This window comes from Nannospalax galili, unplaced genomic scaffold (genome assembly GCF_000622305.1).
Source record: "Nannospalax galili isolate Female #2095 unplaced genomic scaffold, S.galili_v1.0 scaffold39, whole genome shotgun sequence".
NCBI classification, from domain to species: Eukaryota; Metazoa; Chordata; class Mammalia; order Rodentia; family Spalacidae; genus Nannospalax; species Nannospalax galili.
In genome coordinates, this window is record NW_008346683.1 from 992,307 (window position 1) to 1,008,596 (window position 16,290).

Consider the following 16,290-nt stretch of genomic DNA (forward strand, 5'->3'; position numbering starts at 1 on the left):
AAAGACTCACTATATGTGCATGAATATTCTGTCTGCATGTCTGTTAAGTGCACCATGTACAAGCAGTGCCTGCAGCTGCCAGAACCATCTCTCCAACCTCCAAAATATATCTTTAAACAAATTTTTTTTATGTGTATGAGTGTTTTGCCTGCATGTATATAAGTGCATCATGTGTGTTCAATGCTGGTGAAGGCCAGAAGCGGGTGTTGGAGTCCCTGGAGCTGGAGCTACAGATGGTTGCGAGTTGCCATTGGGTGCTGGCAACAGAACCCGGGTCCTAGGTAAGAGCAGCCAGTGTTCTTAACTGTTGAACCATCTTTCCTGTACCACCCTCCACCAATAAATCTTAAAAACAAAAGAAAAGTAATATTACACTGAGCAGCCATGTCTAAAAATTTTAGAAAGGTCTATGGTATAGTGGAGTGATAACAGGTAAGGAGTTACAGAAATCTGTGTTAAACAACTCCACATCACTGTCTCAACTTCCTCCTGTGTCAAATGGGATAATGATACTGACTAATTAAATGATGTGTAAAATGTTTAGGAGAGGCTAGAACATGGCAGGCACTAGATACTAAGTCTTACCATTTATTTTTATTGTTTAGCCTTAGTTTTGTCAGAGGGAGAACTTACATACTATCATCCCAAGTCTAATCCTATCTTAGAACTTACTTTATTGGCAGGTCAACAGGAAATGCTTGAGTGTGCAAGGCACTAGCTACCTGGTCTCACCTTAGGCTGGTCAAAGGACATGGATATTCTGGAAGCATGTAGGTATCTAAGGTCTACCTCCAAAATGGGCAACATCATAGGACATTACTTTGATCGTGGATGGGAGTTTATTGAGACCAAAAGCAAGATGTGCTTGAAATGTAACTTTATCTTATTCCTTAAATATAAAACTTAACAAATATAACAAATAAATAAATGTAATCTAAAAATACTAAGTAATATATTTAAAAGGGCTGGTGAGGTAGCTCAGCAGGTAAAGGTTCTTGCCACCAAGTCTGAGAATGTTGGTTTGATCCTTAGGACCCACACAGTAGATTAAGAGAACTGATTTCCACAAGTTATCCTCTGACCTTCACATGAGCACCATGTGGCACATACACTCATACACTAAATAAATGTAATAATTTTAAAAAGAAAAACTTGTACTCTGATGGAATTAGCTTTAGTTGGACATAAAAACATTATATAATTTGTCTGTTCTTCTTAGAAAGCAGGACCCAAAGCATGCCAACAAACACCAAAAACAAAAATAAAAAATAAGGAGGCAAAAAACCCCTAAAAGTCAACCTGCAAATAAAACTCAATACAAAGGCAGCTGTCCTTCACCAATTCTCCTTCTCTGAATCAGAATTCCCCAATAGGAGTCCGCCCTGGTGTGTCCACCTCTGCGGCTCCCTCTTCTTAGCTTGCTACGTAGGGCTCTGGCCCCTACTCCTTGCCAGACTACTCTTCAAACCATCTCCCCCTTTTCGGTTCTCCTGCAACACAGTTCCCCTCTTCCTTCTCACATGCAGGCGCAGTGCTGGGCTCAATCTCCTTTGCTCATTCACGTATTTCATTTACTGCACATGAACAACTCCATTTTAATTCTGGTTTCAAGTGTTTCAACTAGTCTCCGGAAATCTGGGTCATACATTCTGTTGTTCTTCCACTGAGATGATGATTTTAACAACTAGGATTTACTGAAAGTTAGCCAATGTGTTCAGCATTACTCGAAGACAGAGTCCCAAATGCTCTTGGTTCTCAGTGTCCCTGTGGGTTTTGCAGTTCCAGGGATTGAACAAGAGGTTTGGGGGTGAGAAGTACTCTACCACTGAGCTATGTCCTTAGCCCTTTTCATGAGGGTTTATACACGGTACTTGTGATTTTTATCATAGGGATCCCAGCTGCTGCTTTGTTTTTTTTTTTTTTTTTTGGTCTTTTTTTTGAGACAGGGTCTCCCTGTAGCCCCAGCTGTCTTGGAACTCACTAAGTAGACCAGGCTGGCCTTGACATCACAGAGATCCGCCTGCCTCTGCCTCCTGAGTGCTGGTACTAAAGGCGCGCCACCATGCCAGCTTCTTAAATGCAGGGTAGGATTGAAAGGAATGGTGGCGAGAGTGATACTGGGATGACTGAACCAGTAGCTCCTATGGCATCTGACAAATTCAGGGACTGCTGCTTCCCTAGAAACTTTAAAATACTAAAACAACCAGCAGTAGCAGGTGAGCTGAAGGCCCTAAGCAGGTTACAAGTCTTATCTCACTCAACCCTCAACAGCCCTAGATTAAGTACAGCTGCTATCCACAGACAAGTTATACTACTCCTCCAACACAGTGCACAGCTTCTATTTAGGGCAAGAGATCTTGGCTCCTCCACCCATATCCTTAACCATTTAGCCATGTTAAACATACTGATGCTTGTTCTGAAAACTAAATGCAATTATTTTTCGTCAAAATAGCTATTGCCATCTTTATCTTTTCTACAGTCCCAGTCCTAGAATGTAAGGTAAATGTGCTGCCAAGGCTCCACCCCTCATGGACGTGGGGAGTGCTGTACCTAAAACACCTTTACCTAGCTCTGGAAGGACTTTGCTTGATTTTCAATCCCCCCACCCCCCGCAACATTTATTTGTGGATGTCTGAGCACCTGCATGTCACAGTGCATGTGTGGTCAGAAGACAATTTGTGGGAACCCTTTCTCTCCTTCCACCATGTGGGACCCAGGGATCAAACTCAGGTCATCAAGATTGGTGGCATGCACTTTTACCCTTGAGCCATCTGGTTGGCCTGATAATTCCGATTTTTTTTTTTTTTTTTGAGACAAGGTCTTCCTATACCCCCAGCTAGCTTGGAAATCTCTATGCAAAACAGACCATGTTTCCAGCTTCCCAGTTACAAGTACAGTTGCCAGATCCTGTCCACTTTTCCTTCACAGTTTCCTAAATCTATTTTTAAAATTTATTATTTTTATTTTATGTGTATGCATGTATTGCCTGGATGTAGGTAAGTGCACCCGTGTCGTGTAAGTGCACCCGTGTCGTGCAATGCCCACAGAGGTCAGAAGAGGCTGTTGGACTGGAGTTACAGTTGTTAGCTGCCATGTGGGTGCTGGGAATCGAACCCAGGTCTTCTGCAAGAACAACCAGTGTTCTTAACTGCTGAGCCATCTCTCCAGCCCTTAAACCTATTTAAGTTTAAAAAAAAAGATGGATTTTTATAATTTATGAGTGTTTTGCTTGCTTGTATGGATGTGTACCACATGCAGGACCTTGCAGTAGCCTAGAAGAGGGCATCAGATCCCCTGGAACTGGACTTACAGATGGTTGATAGCCACCACGTGGGTCCTGGGACCTGAACTCGGGTCCTCTGCAAGAGCAGCCAGTGCTCTTAACTACTGAGTTGTCTCTCCAGCCCCCTGGACTGATTCTTTTTTTCTTTTTTTTGGAAACAGGGTCTCCCTGTAGCCCCAGCTGGTCTGGAACTCACTATGTAGACCAGGCTGGCTATGAACTCACAGAAATCTGCCTGAGTGTGCTGAGACCAAAGGCATGTGTCACCACGCCCAGTGTGGACTGATTTTTTAATACACTCAAGATTTTAACATTGTCCTCTGAGCTGTCATAATCACAGCGTGCTGGCTGGTCTCTCCTAAGTCTAACCACCTTGCACAGTTCTACCAATTCATTTTCAAATTATCACTGAGAACATACCTAAATTTTGCTTATAAACCACTGCCAAGGCCCTTATTTTGGATTTAAAATTTGCCAAAATTTGATCCTATCCTATTTTTTCTTTTGTTTTTTTTTTGAGACAGAATCTCCCTGTAGCCCCAGCTGGCGTGGAACTCACTATGTAGACTAGGATGGCCTTGAACTCACAGAGATCTGCCTGTCTTTGCCTCCAGAGTGCTGGGATTAAAGGCATATGCACCACCACGCCTGGTCATCCTACTATTCAATACTACATTTTATCTATATATTCACTCACTGGACAAAATGCTTACCAGGCACATCAAGTAGTCAAGGTAAACAGTACAGGACTAAAACAGTCCCTACCACGAAGGAGCACATGGTGTTTAATAAAGAAAATGGAATATACACAAAGATAGCTTCAGCATAAGGAGGGCTAGAGAGAGGGCTCAGCAGCTAAGAGCACTTGCTGCTCTTCCAGAGGACCTGGGATCAGTTCCCAGCACCACATCTGGGAACACTCTAGTTCCAGGTCATACAATGCTCCTTTCTGGCTTCTTGGGCCCTTGCACATGCGTCACACAGCCACACAAATACATAAAAATTAAAATATAAGGGCTGAAGATATGGCTCAGCAGTTAAGAGTGCTGGCTGCTCTTGTAGAGGGCCTGGGTCAGTTCCCAACACCCACATAGTGGCTAATAACTCTCTGAAACTCCATTTCCGGGGGATCTGACAAACCCTCTTCTGGTCTCTGTGGGTATTGCATGCATGGGTGTACTTATTTACATGCAGCCAAAACACTCATACACATAAAATTAAAAATAAATAAATAAATAATAGGCTGGGCGTGATGGCGCACACCTTTAATTCCAGCACTTGGGAGGTAGAGGCAGGCGGATCTCTGTGAGTTCAAGGCCAGCCTCGTCTGCACAGCGAGTTCCAGGATAGCTGGGGCTACAGGGAGACCCTGTCTCAAAAAGACCAAAAAAAAAAAAAAAAATTGAAGTGGGTAGTTTAAGCAGGATGGTGTAGAGGGCAGGGAGTCCGCAGAGCTTAAAGATCTGAGCATCTACGGTTCAATCCCAGCACTCACATGGTGGCTAACTGTCCTTAACTCCAGTTCCAGGGGAATCCAAAGCCCTCTTCTGACCTCCGTGGCATTGCCTGACATGGGTGCACTCACAGACATGCAGGCAATACACTTGTACACATTAAAAAAAAAAAAATTAGAAAAAGATGTTAAGAAGAAAATAAGTGCACAGAGAGAGTGAGCAAGGTGCTGAAGGTGTTAGGAGCTAACAGTGACAGGAGTTTGGGATGAAGTGGCATTTGGTAAGATCTGGAAGGGAAGACAAAGCTTCAATATGAGAAGGAAAAGGTCATTGCAAAAATATGACCAAAAAAATGGAGATGACAGTGTATGACAGATCAGTGTGACTTCTACAGTGTACACATAAAGCTGGAAAGGTGCCTGCAATCTCAGCATTCAAGAGGCTGAGGCAGAGGGATCATGAGTTTGACGCCAGTCCAGGATACATAGGCAGACTGCCCCCCACCCCCTGAAACGCAAGCAAGCAAGCGTAAAAAGGTCACTTAGAGCTAAAGCCAGATAATTATGATTTCTGGCCAACATTTGAACTTTGCTATCTATTCAACAAGTACTTAACTGGCATTTACCATCGGTCACACCATGGGTTAAGCATTAGGGATAGAGAGCAAGACATTCCTTACATACATGCTTTTCTAAATATTTTATTTTATTTTTTTTGCTCTTGGAGTGCACAGTCTAACAGAAAGGCAGTAAGGTCTCCTGAAGACGCTCCACACACTGTTGTCATGAGCGTGGTGGTACATAAGACCATTCTGTTTGTTTTTGAGACACAGTTTCCCTGTAGCTCCAGCTAGTCTGGAATTCTAGTCTATATAGATCAGGCTAGCCTCCATCTCGGAGATCAGCCTGCCCATGCTTCTTAAGTCCTAGGACTAAAAGTGTGTGCCACCAGGCCCAGCTCCAATAAACTAGTTTAAAATAAAAAAAAGTCCTAGCCAGGTGTGGTGGCACACGCCTTTAATCCCAGCTCTCGGGAGGCAAAGGCAGGTGGGCCTCTAAGAGTTCAAGGCCAGCCTGGTCTACATAGTGAGTTCCAGGATAGCTGGGGCTACAGCCCGTCTCAAAAAGACAAAAAAAAAAAAAAAAAGAAAAGTCCTGAAATCCAGTGTCCAACTCAAATACTACTTAGGCTGGAGCTGCATGTGGTGGTGCGTACCTGTAATCCCAGCACCCTCTAGACAAAGCAGAAGGGTCATTGCAAGTTCCAGGCCAGCTAGAGATACATATCCAGACTTGTTTTTTTTTTTTTTTTTGTGAGACAGGGTTTCCCTTTAGCCCCAGCTGGCTGACTTGGAACTCACTATGTAGACCAGGTTGGCCTTGAACTCACAGAGATCTACCTGCCTCTGCCTCCTGAGTACTGGGATTAAAGTTGTGTGCTGCCACGCCCAGTTTTAACTACAGACTCCTAAATGAGGGTATATGATATTCACCGTAAAGATTTTCAATCCTTTTTATTTGACAAATTTCCTAAAATGTTAAAGAAATAAACATACAGTTTTGAGTCTGGGCTAACTGGGAATAAAGAGGGAGATGCAAGAGAGCGAGGTTGGGGCCTGGAGGAGCTCAGTCAGCGACACAAAGATTAAGGAACCCAAGATCTGAGCAGAAATACTTCCAGACATCTGGGAATATAGGACTGGAGGGGAGCTCTGTTCCTACAGAGCTTAAACACACCTGCCTGCATGCCTCCCCTCTACCCACACCCTTCCTCTTCCTAAGCTTTCTCTGACTGACTCCTCAGCCCGCTCAGTGAGCACTGTGATTTGTTTATAGCACTATTATGTGCCACTAGAATGCAGGGCTGACGATAGAATCATACACACAATATACACCTTACCCGTCTTGAAGCAAGTTGCAAACTAAAACCTGCCTTATCCAGATCTCATAATGACACTTGGGTTTATGGCATTGTTTTTTCTTTTCGGTCTGTCCCTCATCCTCTCTCTTAAAAAAACATGCAGTGGAGAAAATAATCAGCCCTTTACAGATGAGATCAAATTTCCAATCCCAAGTCTTTTTTTTGTTTGTCTTATACCACCATGCCTGGCCCAAATTCTAAATATACTTGGCTATTTTTTTTTTCAACTTTTCTTTCATACTTCATATATTTCATTTTTCAGAAGTATAAGCAAAAGAAGCGAATGCTGATCTTACATGACAGAAGAATTTTTTTTTTCCTACAATTTATCTCCCTACTACTGTGAGAAAAACTGATAAATTATTCTTCTGGAATTCTGGTAACTTATTCATGGAATACATTCAGAATTAGACTTCCTTATTTATTACTGAGTTTAAACATTCTTTTCCCTTTTTGTTCCCTTTGGTTTTTTTTTTTTTGTCTTTTTGAGACAGGGTCCCCTTGTTGTTACCTACCAGGCTGGTTTCAAACTCTGCCTGCCTCTGCCTCCCAAGTGCTGGGATTAAAGGTGTGTGCCACTATGCCCAGCTTGTTCTTTTTTTAGTTAAAAATTGTTTTGATTTATTTTATGTGTATGAGTGTTTTTCCTGTATGTACATAAGTATAATGCCCGAGGAGGTCAGAAGAGAGCATTGGATCCCCTGGAACTGGAGTTATGGATGGTTGTTAACTGCCATGTGGGTGCTGGGAATTGAACCCAGGTCCTCTGCAAAAGCAGCCAGTGCTCTTAACCTCCGAGCCATCTCTCCAGCCCCAGCTGTAGCTCCTTTTATGAATTCTAAGAACCAGCCGGAATAAGCTGTTGATTCTTAAGCCTCTGATAGGCACAGTGGCCCTATAAGAAAAGCCCAGGACCCAGTGTGGCACTCAGGAGGCAGAGGCAGGCAGATCTCTGTGAGTCTGAGATCAGCCTGGGCTACAGGGAGACCCTGTTTCAAAAATACAAAGAACCCCAAAACCCAAACAAACAAACAAACAAACAAACAGCAAAGCAAGCCCGACTGCTTTCTCCTCTGTCCAGACAAACTCGTCTTGGTGGTACCTGTGTTTCCTATCCTTGCAGCAGCCACCCCCCAACTGCATGGGAAATTCCCAATGGGCCCTGACCTGTTTTACTCCAAGTTCACCTCCTATTAAGGAAGAATCTGTCTTACAATTGTCCGCCCCCCTCCGGAAACAATGTACCTTCTCTCCTCTCTCTCTGTCTCTGTCCTTCTCTTCCTTTTTCTTTTTCTTCTCCGCATGCCCATCTGTGTGAAGGGGAGGAAGCGGTGGGGTGGGGGCGGTGCCTCCAGCGTGGGGGACACTGGGAGGAGGGCCAGGTGTTGCAGTGCCATCTCCCGTGGTGGTGGCGGTGGCGGAGGGGAGCCCCGAGCTCCTCCTGGACTTGGAGTGCCGCTTCTCCCGGTGCTTCTCCTTGTCCTTCTTCTTCTTGCTCTTCTTAGACTTCTTTTTCTTCTTGATTTCCCGGTAAGAATCATCTATCACTAGCTCGCCAGCCTCTAGCTCCCCACCAGAGGACGACTCAGACTCCACTAGAATGGGTTCAAGCCCTGAAATATCAAGGTTAGCACTGTGGGGCTCTGGGAGCTGGGAGGCATCAGATGCACAGCCTTCAGGGCCAGGAGAGGAGTGCGGGTCTGAGGAGGACTTGTGCTTCTTCCGGGCTGTTTTCAGGAAGCTCTGTAACTCGTGTCCTAGGAGTAAAGCACCTTGCTCTTCCCGAGCTGATTTCTTGGAGGCCTTCTTCATAGTGGCTTGTTGGGAAGGGTACTGAAAAGCCTCCTCCTCAACTGAACCGCCTCCCTTCTCCTTTGGTGACAGAATAAGTTTCATCTTTAAGCCATCGGGCTCACGAAGTGTCAGGGTCTCTGTGTTCACAAACAGAGGCTTCATTTTTTTGGATCTGTGAATGCTGCCATCCTCCAGGGACTCCCCACTGCTTCCGTTTCCTTTCTTCCTGTGGTGCTCCTTTGCAGTCTCTGGGTGGCTTGAGGGGCTGGATGACTTCTCGCCGGTCTTTCTGGAGGACTTGGAGCCTGCTGCCAGTGGGGATGGGGACGTGATAGCCTTCAACAGGGCCATTGCTGTGTCGGCAGACTGTGGGCTGCACTTTTTCTTTTTCTTCTGTGATGATTCCAAAGACGGAATGTCTAGAAATAACCAAGAAGAAGCACTGTCAACAGGAGAGGGAGCAACTTCTAGCAAGTGCCCCTTCATCAAAACACCCAACTGGCACGAGGAAAAGGCTAACAGGAGCAATTCTGAGGGGAGACATTCTGGTTCCTAACATTTGGAGATGACCCCCATTTGCTTCTTGGCTTGGTAGGTTCAGCTTTGGCCCTCGAGACCATTCTTGCCACTAAAGTTGATTCTCTTCCTCGAGTCTTCAGAGACCAGAGAGCGCATACCCAGAAGAATAGAGCTGTGGGATTAAGGGTAGTTACAATCCAGATTAGATTGCAGACAGAGTGTCATTTGTTTCTGTGTTCAGGACAAACTCATTCTAGTGAAAGGTTAGTCTCATCAGCGCAGAACACAGCTAAGAAACCTGGTTTTGTGAGTGGATATACACTGGTTGAGAAATGCCCCACAAGTATAGGCCAAAGGGCCCAAGGACTGCATTTGGCAAAAGGGATGCTAGGTAACAATGGCACAGATAAGTGGATGATTGGGGGGAGAAGGAACCTGGTACCTTGTGTATCACAAATGAAGACTGTTCTTCTATGCTGAATTCTCCAAAATACCAGCCCTCCACCTCTCTCCTCCTTCACACTGGTTTATCGGCACTCAGAACAAGAACCACTGTCCTGTTAAATAGGCCACTGAGTCAGCAACATCTGGGATCCCTTTCCCCTACCCCGACTCCAAGAACCAGCGATGTGCGTACCCCACCTGCAGCCCTCGCCCATCCTTACCTCCATAGCCGTAATCATCAGAGGAGTGCTTCCTCTTCTTCTTATGTGTGTCCGTCCCCAAGAAGTAAAAGTCACTATCCTGCCATTAAAGAGGGAGAAGAATTGACCAGTAAGATGATGATGAGTCAAGAATCATTCTTCTTTGATGATTTCTGACTTTGGAAAACATGTTTGGAACTGACCTTTAACTTCTTCTTGGAAGAATTCCTGACCTGAGCAGCGATTTCTTCCTCTTCTCTTAAGAAATCTTTGTATGAACGTTTCTTTTCTCGTTGGCTTCGGCCAGCTGCAAGTCCTATGTCCTCAAAGCTGTGATCACCATCAAAGCAATCTGGGAAGCACAGGTTCATTTAGGAATGGAAATGACAAAATCAAGTACATAAGCAACAACTAAATGCAACAGTCCGTTTCCAAATTAAAGTCATGCTTCACGTGCGCACTGAAGTGCTGGGCTAAACCCACAGGGCCAAGGACATTCTTGATGACCTGGCTGCAAACACGAGAGCCAAACCTGAAAAAACAGCGTTTCTGTGCTAAGCAAATGCCCAATGCGCATCTTCAGACATGGTTTCTTAGCTGCGACTTGGCAGGTAGACACAGACTTGCAGAGGTACAGCTGAAAAGTGAGGATGCATGTGCTGTGCAGCTCTGTGGGTCCAATGTATGATTCCTAGCCCCAGACTCCCGCACACTGGAGCTGGTAAGGACTACGAGTGCTGCAGGGGCTCACCCCGATACACTAAGAGAATCTTAGTTCAGAACCCCTGTCCTGGTTTGCGTTTCCACGGGCCCAGTTCTGGGGATGATGTGGATGGAGGCTGAGTGTCATACCAGTGCTCTGGACCATCACCTGGGAATCTAGGCTGTGGTGCCAGGTCTTGGTCTCTATATCCATAGGCTGCAGGGACTGAAGAGGTTACGCCCTCTGGAATGCTTCTGAGTAAGGGGTCATACCTTCTTTCTTCACGGAGTCATCATAAGCCATGGTGGTCCTGCAGGGCCTTTGAGAATGTCAGTGTGTCCAGGCTCCTTCCCGTCTAGAGGGCCAGGTCTGAGAAACAAAGAAGGAAAACCTTCCTGTAATGCGAATCACTGTGGAGAAGCAACCTTCCAGGTGGAAATTCGAAGTAATCCAAGGGCTGCCTGGAAGGGCAGGAAGGAACAGAGGAGTGTCTTGTCACCTCTCACTGTGAATTACTGGGATTGAGCTTGCGGCTAGGTGTAATTAGATTTAATTCATGAATTAAAAGTTGTCATTCGGAGAAGCATATAAAATACTTCTTAGTTTAAAAAAATACTTCCAAAATTAATGAGAATTTCTGGAATGCCAACAGGACCGATGACACGGAGGCAGGGTAAAAACTGACATTAAGTCAGAGGCATAGCTTCAACCATGGTTACAGGATGCACAGATAAAGCCAGATACAGAGGAAGACAGATTACACCAGACACCTGAAGACCACAAAATCCTACTGACTGGACTGATGAACTCTGTTGTATCATAACTTAAACAGAAATGACAACAGATATGAAATACTTTTTTTAAACTTTGCATTCTGTTGGGCTTTATGGACTTGCTTGAATTCATTGAAGCATAGAAATAGAAATACCTCCTTCAATTTGATGTTTACACAGAAGCTTCCAATACTAACACGACTTTTTCGTTTTTTTGGTTGTGACCCTGAGCCTTTAATAGCTGAGCCAACTCTCCAGCCCTTAATAAGACTTTCTTTTTTTTTGGAGGCAGGGTCTCCCTGTAGCCCCAGCTGCTCTGGAACTATGTAGACCAGGGTGGCCTCGAACTCACAGCAATCTGCCTGCCTCTGCCTCCCAAGGTGCTGGGATTCAAGGCGTGGGCCACCAAGCCCAGCAACAAGCCTTTCTTAAAGGCTATTAGAAAGCCTGAGGAATAGCCATTTATCCACAGATGATGAAATCTGCATTATTTTCAGACTTTTCACTAATTAGAAGTGTAATAATTTACATGTTCTAAGTATTGTACATTTAAAGCTTTCTTTGGCCTTCAAGTTCAAATGCCCATATTGACTTTGAAGAAGAAAATGTTACATATATATTGCACAGTAAGGTAAAACTCTTAAAATACCTTAAGGATGAGTAACACCACAAATGCTGCAGGAAATCTTTGCAGGATATCTAAAATTATAGCCATTTTGAGAAAATATTTTTACTGAGTTGGCCAGACGCTTAAAAGTCATTCTGATCTATTTATTTAAATTGTAATTTACCTTCATTATTATCAGTGGGTTACAGAATTCTATAACATATTATTAAGCCTGTCAGGTAGGTGTGAAGAAAATAGAAGCATGTAATATGGGGAAAAGGAAAGATGAACTGGATTAATAGGGGAAACTTCCATAATTTAACAGGTAAGAATTTTTTAAAAAGCCAGATCAAATACAATGCGCAGGTAGGCCCAAGTTGAAAAGACAAAGGAAAAAAAAAAGCATTGCCAAGAATATTATTGTAAGTCTAAGAAACACAAAAGGTGAAATGCAGATTTGCTCAAGGTAAGAGAAGCTGGAGTGAAGAAAGCAAACAGAATAGCTGGGTTACTGGCAAGCTGTTTGCTCAAGGGCCTTTTCAGGAGCAATGACCAGATGTAAGGTCAGGCCCATGGAAGACTGTGAGGAGACAGATGCAATGTAGCCAGTTTTTCTTGCATTTAAGTACTAAACTGTTAAATGGAAACTATTCTTCCCACTCAAGGGGTGCTGACTTAAAAAGGGGTGAAGGTGGGTCGCAGGGGATTACATCCATTCATTTAAAAATAGCAGAGCAGCATGCTCACTGGCACCAAACTCGTGAGTTTATTAGAACACAGACATCACATTGGCTCTCATAGGCTGGTAATGCTGAGTCCTACAGCTTAAGATTACAGTTAAATGCTCTTCATGTCAAATGAATTTGGGGATAGAATTCTTGAGAAATAACGGTACCCCACCCTCCAAAATTAAAAAAAAAATCTTTATTTATAGTGTCATAAACATAGCATTCAATCCCTAGTCAACATCAAAATATACTTTTAAATTAAGCAAAGGCAGGCCCAGACACTTATAAGCAGGCCTTCCCTTTAAGAACATTAAACAGAACTAAGCAATTGCCTTGTGAGAAAAAAGAAGACTATGACTTACTGGATATGAAAAAGTGCTCACTGTCTCCTGACTGCTCTGAGAAACTAGTGGATTTTAAAAGCTGTGAAAAGGTACAGAAAATTAGGAAATGCTTCAGAGGCAGGTCACAGAAAACATGCTGGCTTTACATATTAGAATTGGGCCTGCTACTCTTGAAATTTTCTTAAGAACACTGAAGAGCATTTTATACTTTACAGGATCAAATGTCTGTAGGAAAAAAAATGGGCTCTGACCACAAGCCCAATTCACCAATACTTAGGCAGCCAAGAGCTTGAAAAATACCATGACTATATATTTACAGGCTGGGCAGACTGATGGGCTCTGGACTGTAGTTCAAGGGTTAGTTGCGGCCAACTCATAAAAGAAAGATAGCACCAGATTAAAAGTCTCAAGCAACAGTGTGAAAGAGCAGAGCTTAGGCAACATTTATACAGGATTAGAGAATCCCTGATGTTCCCTTCCCAGTCTGGAAGATTACCCAAGAACAACTGAGTTGTTCGGGGGGAGGCAGCAGACTGGAAGGGTTAATCAACACGAAAAAAAACTCTAGATTCGATTTTCACATTAGAAAACAACTACATTAAATGTTGGCAAACGTAAAACAGGTGCTAAAACCCATTCTCCTGAATTCCATAATTTTGGAGTTTACAAAATTCTGTTTGTCTTAGCATGCAAAGAAATGACAACGTAAAAGTTCATATTTAATTGTAAAAATGCATGTTTGGGAAATTTGAAAATTGTTAACAGGCTCTTCTGAGACTTCTCTTACAAAAAGAGGCTGTGCTTCCACTTAGAGATAAAAATGCAAGTTAACCTGCATTCAGGCATAGGCTTTCGGGATGACCAAATTAATTATGAAAAAAGTTAAAAGTCATCACATGTAGTACTTTGTTATTTTGAAAATTCGAACTGTAAGTATCCAAAAAAAAGTTTCAAAACAAGATTTTTGGAGGGTATCTCGGTTCTAGCAATCATCATCATTCCAGAATATAAATGAGAACTGAAAAAGAAGAAAGCAAGGCCCTCCAGCTGGGCAAGGGAGGTCTTCTCCAGATGAGAGCTTCATCCAAGTTTGTTCTGGCTTTTTATCCTTTCAGCAACTCGAACCGCCAGTCCGTGGAGGGAAAAGAAACAGCACATCCAGCAGTTTGCCAAATTTTGTTGCTACTTCTAGGGCAGCGCTGGTGAAAGTCTTCTGTTTCCGTGGGTTTTCTCTCCTCTCAGATCACAGCGACTCCAAATTCTGGCCACACCCTTCTGCACCGACCTAGACCTCCCTATGCAGCACTCACAGCCCCTGCCAGCTCTGGAAGCTGCAGAGATCTCGACAGCCAGGGACGAGGACTGAATCCTCTCATTGCAGTGCAATTAAGCGGAACCACGACCACCGCACAGATTGGCTGGCAACACACATTTCCACGAGACCAGCGGTCCGTTTTGACAGGCCATGTGCGATCAACAGGCTTTACTTCGGTTTTTAAAATTTATTTTGCTAAGGGGGAATAGCGAGATCAGCCACTAAGCTTAGCCATCAGGAAAAAAAAAATAGGTGGTAGACATCTCATGTTCAACATGATAGAAAGTGAATCTACAAGTGGAGGGAAAAATGGGCCTCGCGTGGAGGGACTCCCACTACGAAGGCATGTTCAAATTGGGTCGCACGCAAAGAATACACACAATACGAGATTTTTATCCAAACAGCCCCCCTAAAGCCCCCATCGCAAACAGATGTGATCCCCGAGGCAGGTTTGCAGAACAGCTACTTCAACAAAGCTCCGTGCAGCGCAACCAGCTCCGCACATCCTCTCCAGCCCGCCGCGCACCCAGCCCTCCCGCCCGCCCGGCCGGGGGACCTCTCCTCCTGACAGCCTCCGGCACCCCGCACACGGGGTCCCCAGCCCGGCACCGCCCGACCCGGGTTCCCGCGTCCTGGCGGCCTCCGGCGCCAGGGAGGACGGAGACGGCCGGCGGGGGGAGGGGCGGCGCGGGCCGCGGGCCCCTGGGGCAGCCGCACGCCCCCTCCCGGCCCCGCAGCTTTCCCGCCTTCCCCGTTTGAACAGTTCCCGCCGCCTTCCACCAGCGGCCCGCTCTAGCCCTTGCCCGAGAGCGGCTGCGTCCGCTACTCTAGTCCCCGGCTTGGCCTCCGGGCTAGGCCGCAGCGGGCCTGGGGCGCCTCCGAGGCGGTGTCGCGGGACCGGAGTGGCGGGTGGAGGCCGGGCGGGGCCGTTGCCACCCTGGAGTGGGGGTCCGGCCCAGTCTCGTGGGGGCTCCGCCTGCCGCTACCTTCATTCGGCTCGCTCGGATCCCGCCTCAGCGCCGCCGACCGCCGCCATCTTGGAGAAGGAGAGAAAAGCACGAGCGGCCAGGGAGCCTCAGTCGAGCCCAGAGCGCAGACTCCGACTCGATTCGGGGAAATCCCGCTGGACCGTGAGCGCCGAGCGCATCGAATAGAACCCTACTTGTTGAGAATGGTGGGGTTTAGGTAGCCTCTCTCGGAACATTGTATCATTTCCCAAGTCTTCTGATCTTATTAGATCAGAAGCAATGGTTTTCCCAGAACACTATACTGTTTATTTCAAGATATTTTAATACAGTAGTTCCCCTCTTTGCCAAACTCAGACATGCAGATTTATAGTAGTGGTGTTTATTTATAATTTACCATATATATTTGGATATTTAAGGCCTTTGGGGTGAGCCGGACGAATCTTGGTAATAATGTAAAGTTATTTGCATGCCAAATGGTTACATTTCGCCACATAAATTATTTTCATTAAAAATAAAACCCCCAAATCAAAAGCAAGGCAGGGGGTATGACACGGCTGGGGAAGGCACTTTCTGCCAAGCCTGAGGTCCAGAGCTTAAGCCCCAGGACCCACAGAGTGGAAGGAGCCCACTCCTGCCAGTTGTTCTCTGACCTCTCCAAGTGAGTGTGCCCGCCCGCACACAAAATTTGAAAAGTAAAATAAATGTTACAATCTGTCCTCAAAGAGATGAAGAGAGATTATTTATATAGAGGAAGGAACTTAGCTTTTTCTGATTTGCTGTGGAGTATCTCGGTCTAATAAATAGACGTTAAAATACCCAGAATTTGGTTTAATACAAATTAAAGAACCTCTTTTTCTAGCACTAGTATAATGGGCTGCCGTGGGAATAGTAACCTGTCCATCGTAGGAGTCCTACCTGTTGTAGAGCAAAAGGCTGAGGGACAGATTGCTTCTAGAGTTTTGAATCTCTTGAAGCTATGTTTTTGTGCCCATGTGTGTTTTTCTGAGGCTTAAGTGCCACAACAAATGTTTCAGCAAGCTTTCCATTCCAGAACAGAAGGAAAGAGCGCCTTTTCAGCAAAGCTACCTAAATCTCCCTGTAGTAACTGATATTCCTAGGCAAAAGTTGCAGCAACAACAAACAGCCATGACAATAGCAGCCATACTTTGAACTAAGCCTCATACCTTACACAAAACCCAATTCAAAATGAATTGTGAACATGAATGTAAAATGTAAAT

At 44.9% G+C, this 16,290-nt stretch overlaps 1 protein-coding gene across 6 annotated transcripts in view; it reads right to left on the reverse strand.

Moving 5' to 3' along the window:
• Hmgxb4 (HMG-box containing 4) overlaps positions 1 to 15,209 on the reverse strand; it is a 38,278-nt gene extending 23,069 nt beyond the window's left edge. The window contains exons 1-6 of one of the 6 annotated variants that reach the window (XM_008843095.2): positions 15,071 to 15,141; positions 10,590 to 10,686; positions 9,818 to 9,966; positions 9,636 to 9,714; positions 9,413 to 9,527; positions 7,903 to 8,870 (exon numbers count right to left, since the gene is read on the reverse strand). In XM_008843095.2, the coding sequence (XP_008841317.1) occupies positions 7,903 to 8,802 (900 nt within the window). In that variant the 5' untranslated portion in view covers positions 8,803 to 8,870; positions 9,413 to 9,527; positions 9,636 to 9,714; ... (1 more) ...; positions 10,590 to 10,686; positions 15,071 to 15,141. Of the gene's footprint in view, positions 1 to 7,902; positions 8,871 to 9,412; positions 9,528 to 9,635; positions 9,715 to 9,817; positions 9,967 to 10,485; positions 10,564 to 10,589; positions 10,687 to 15,070 lie in introns of those variants that run through there. The other 5 variants (XM_008843094.3, XM_008843096.3, XM_008843097.3 and 2 more) reach the window with 5 other exon arrangements.
• Positions 15,210 to 16,290: the final 1,081 nt, after the last annotated feature.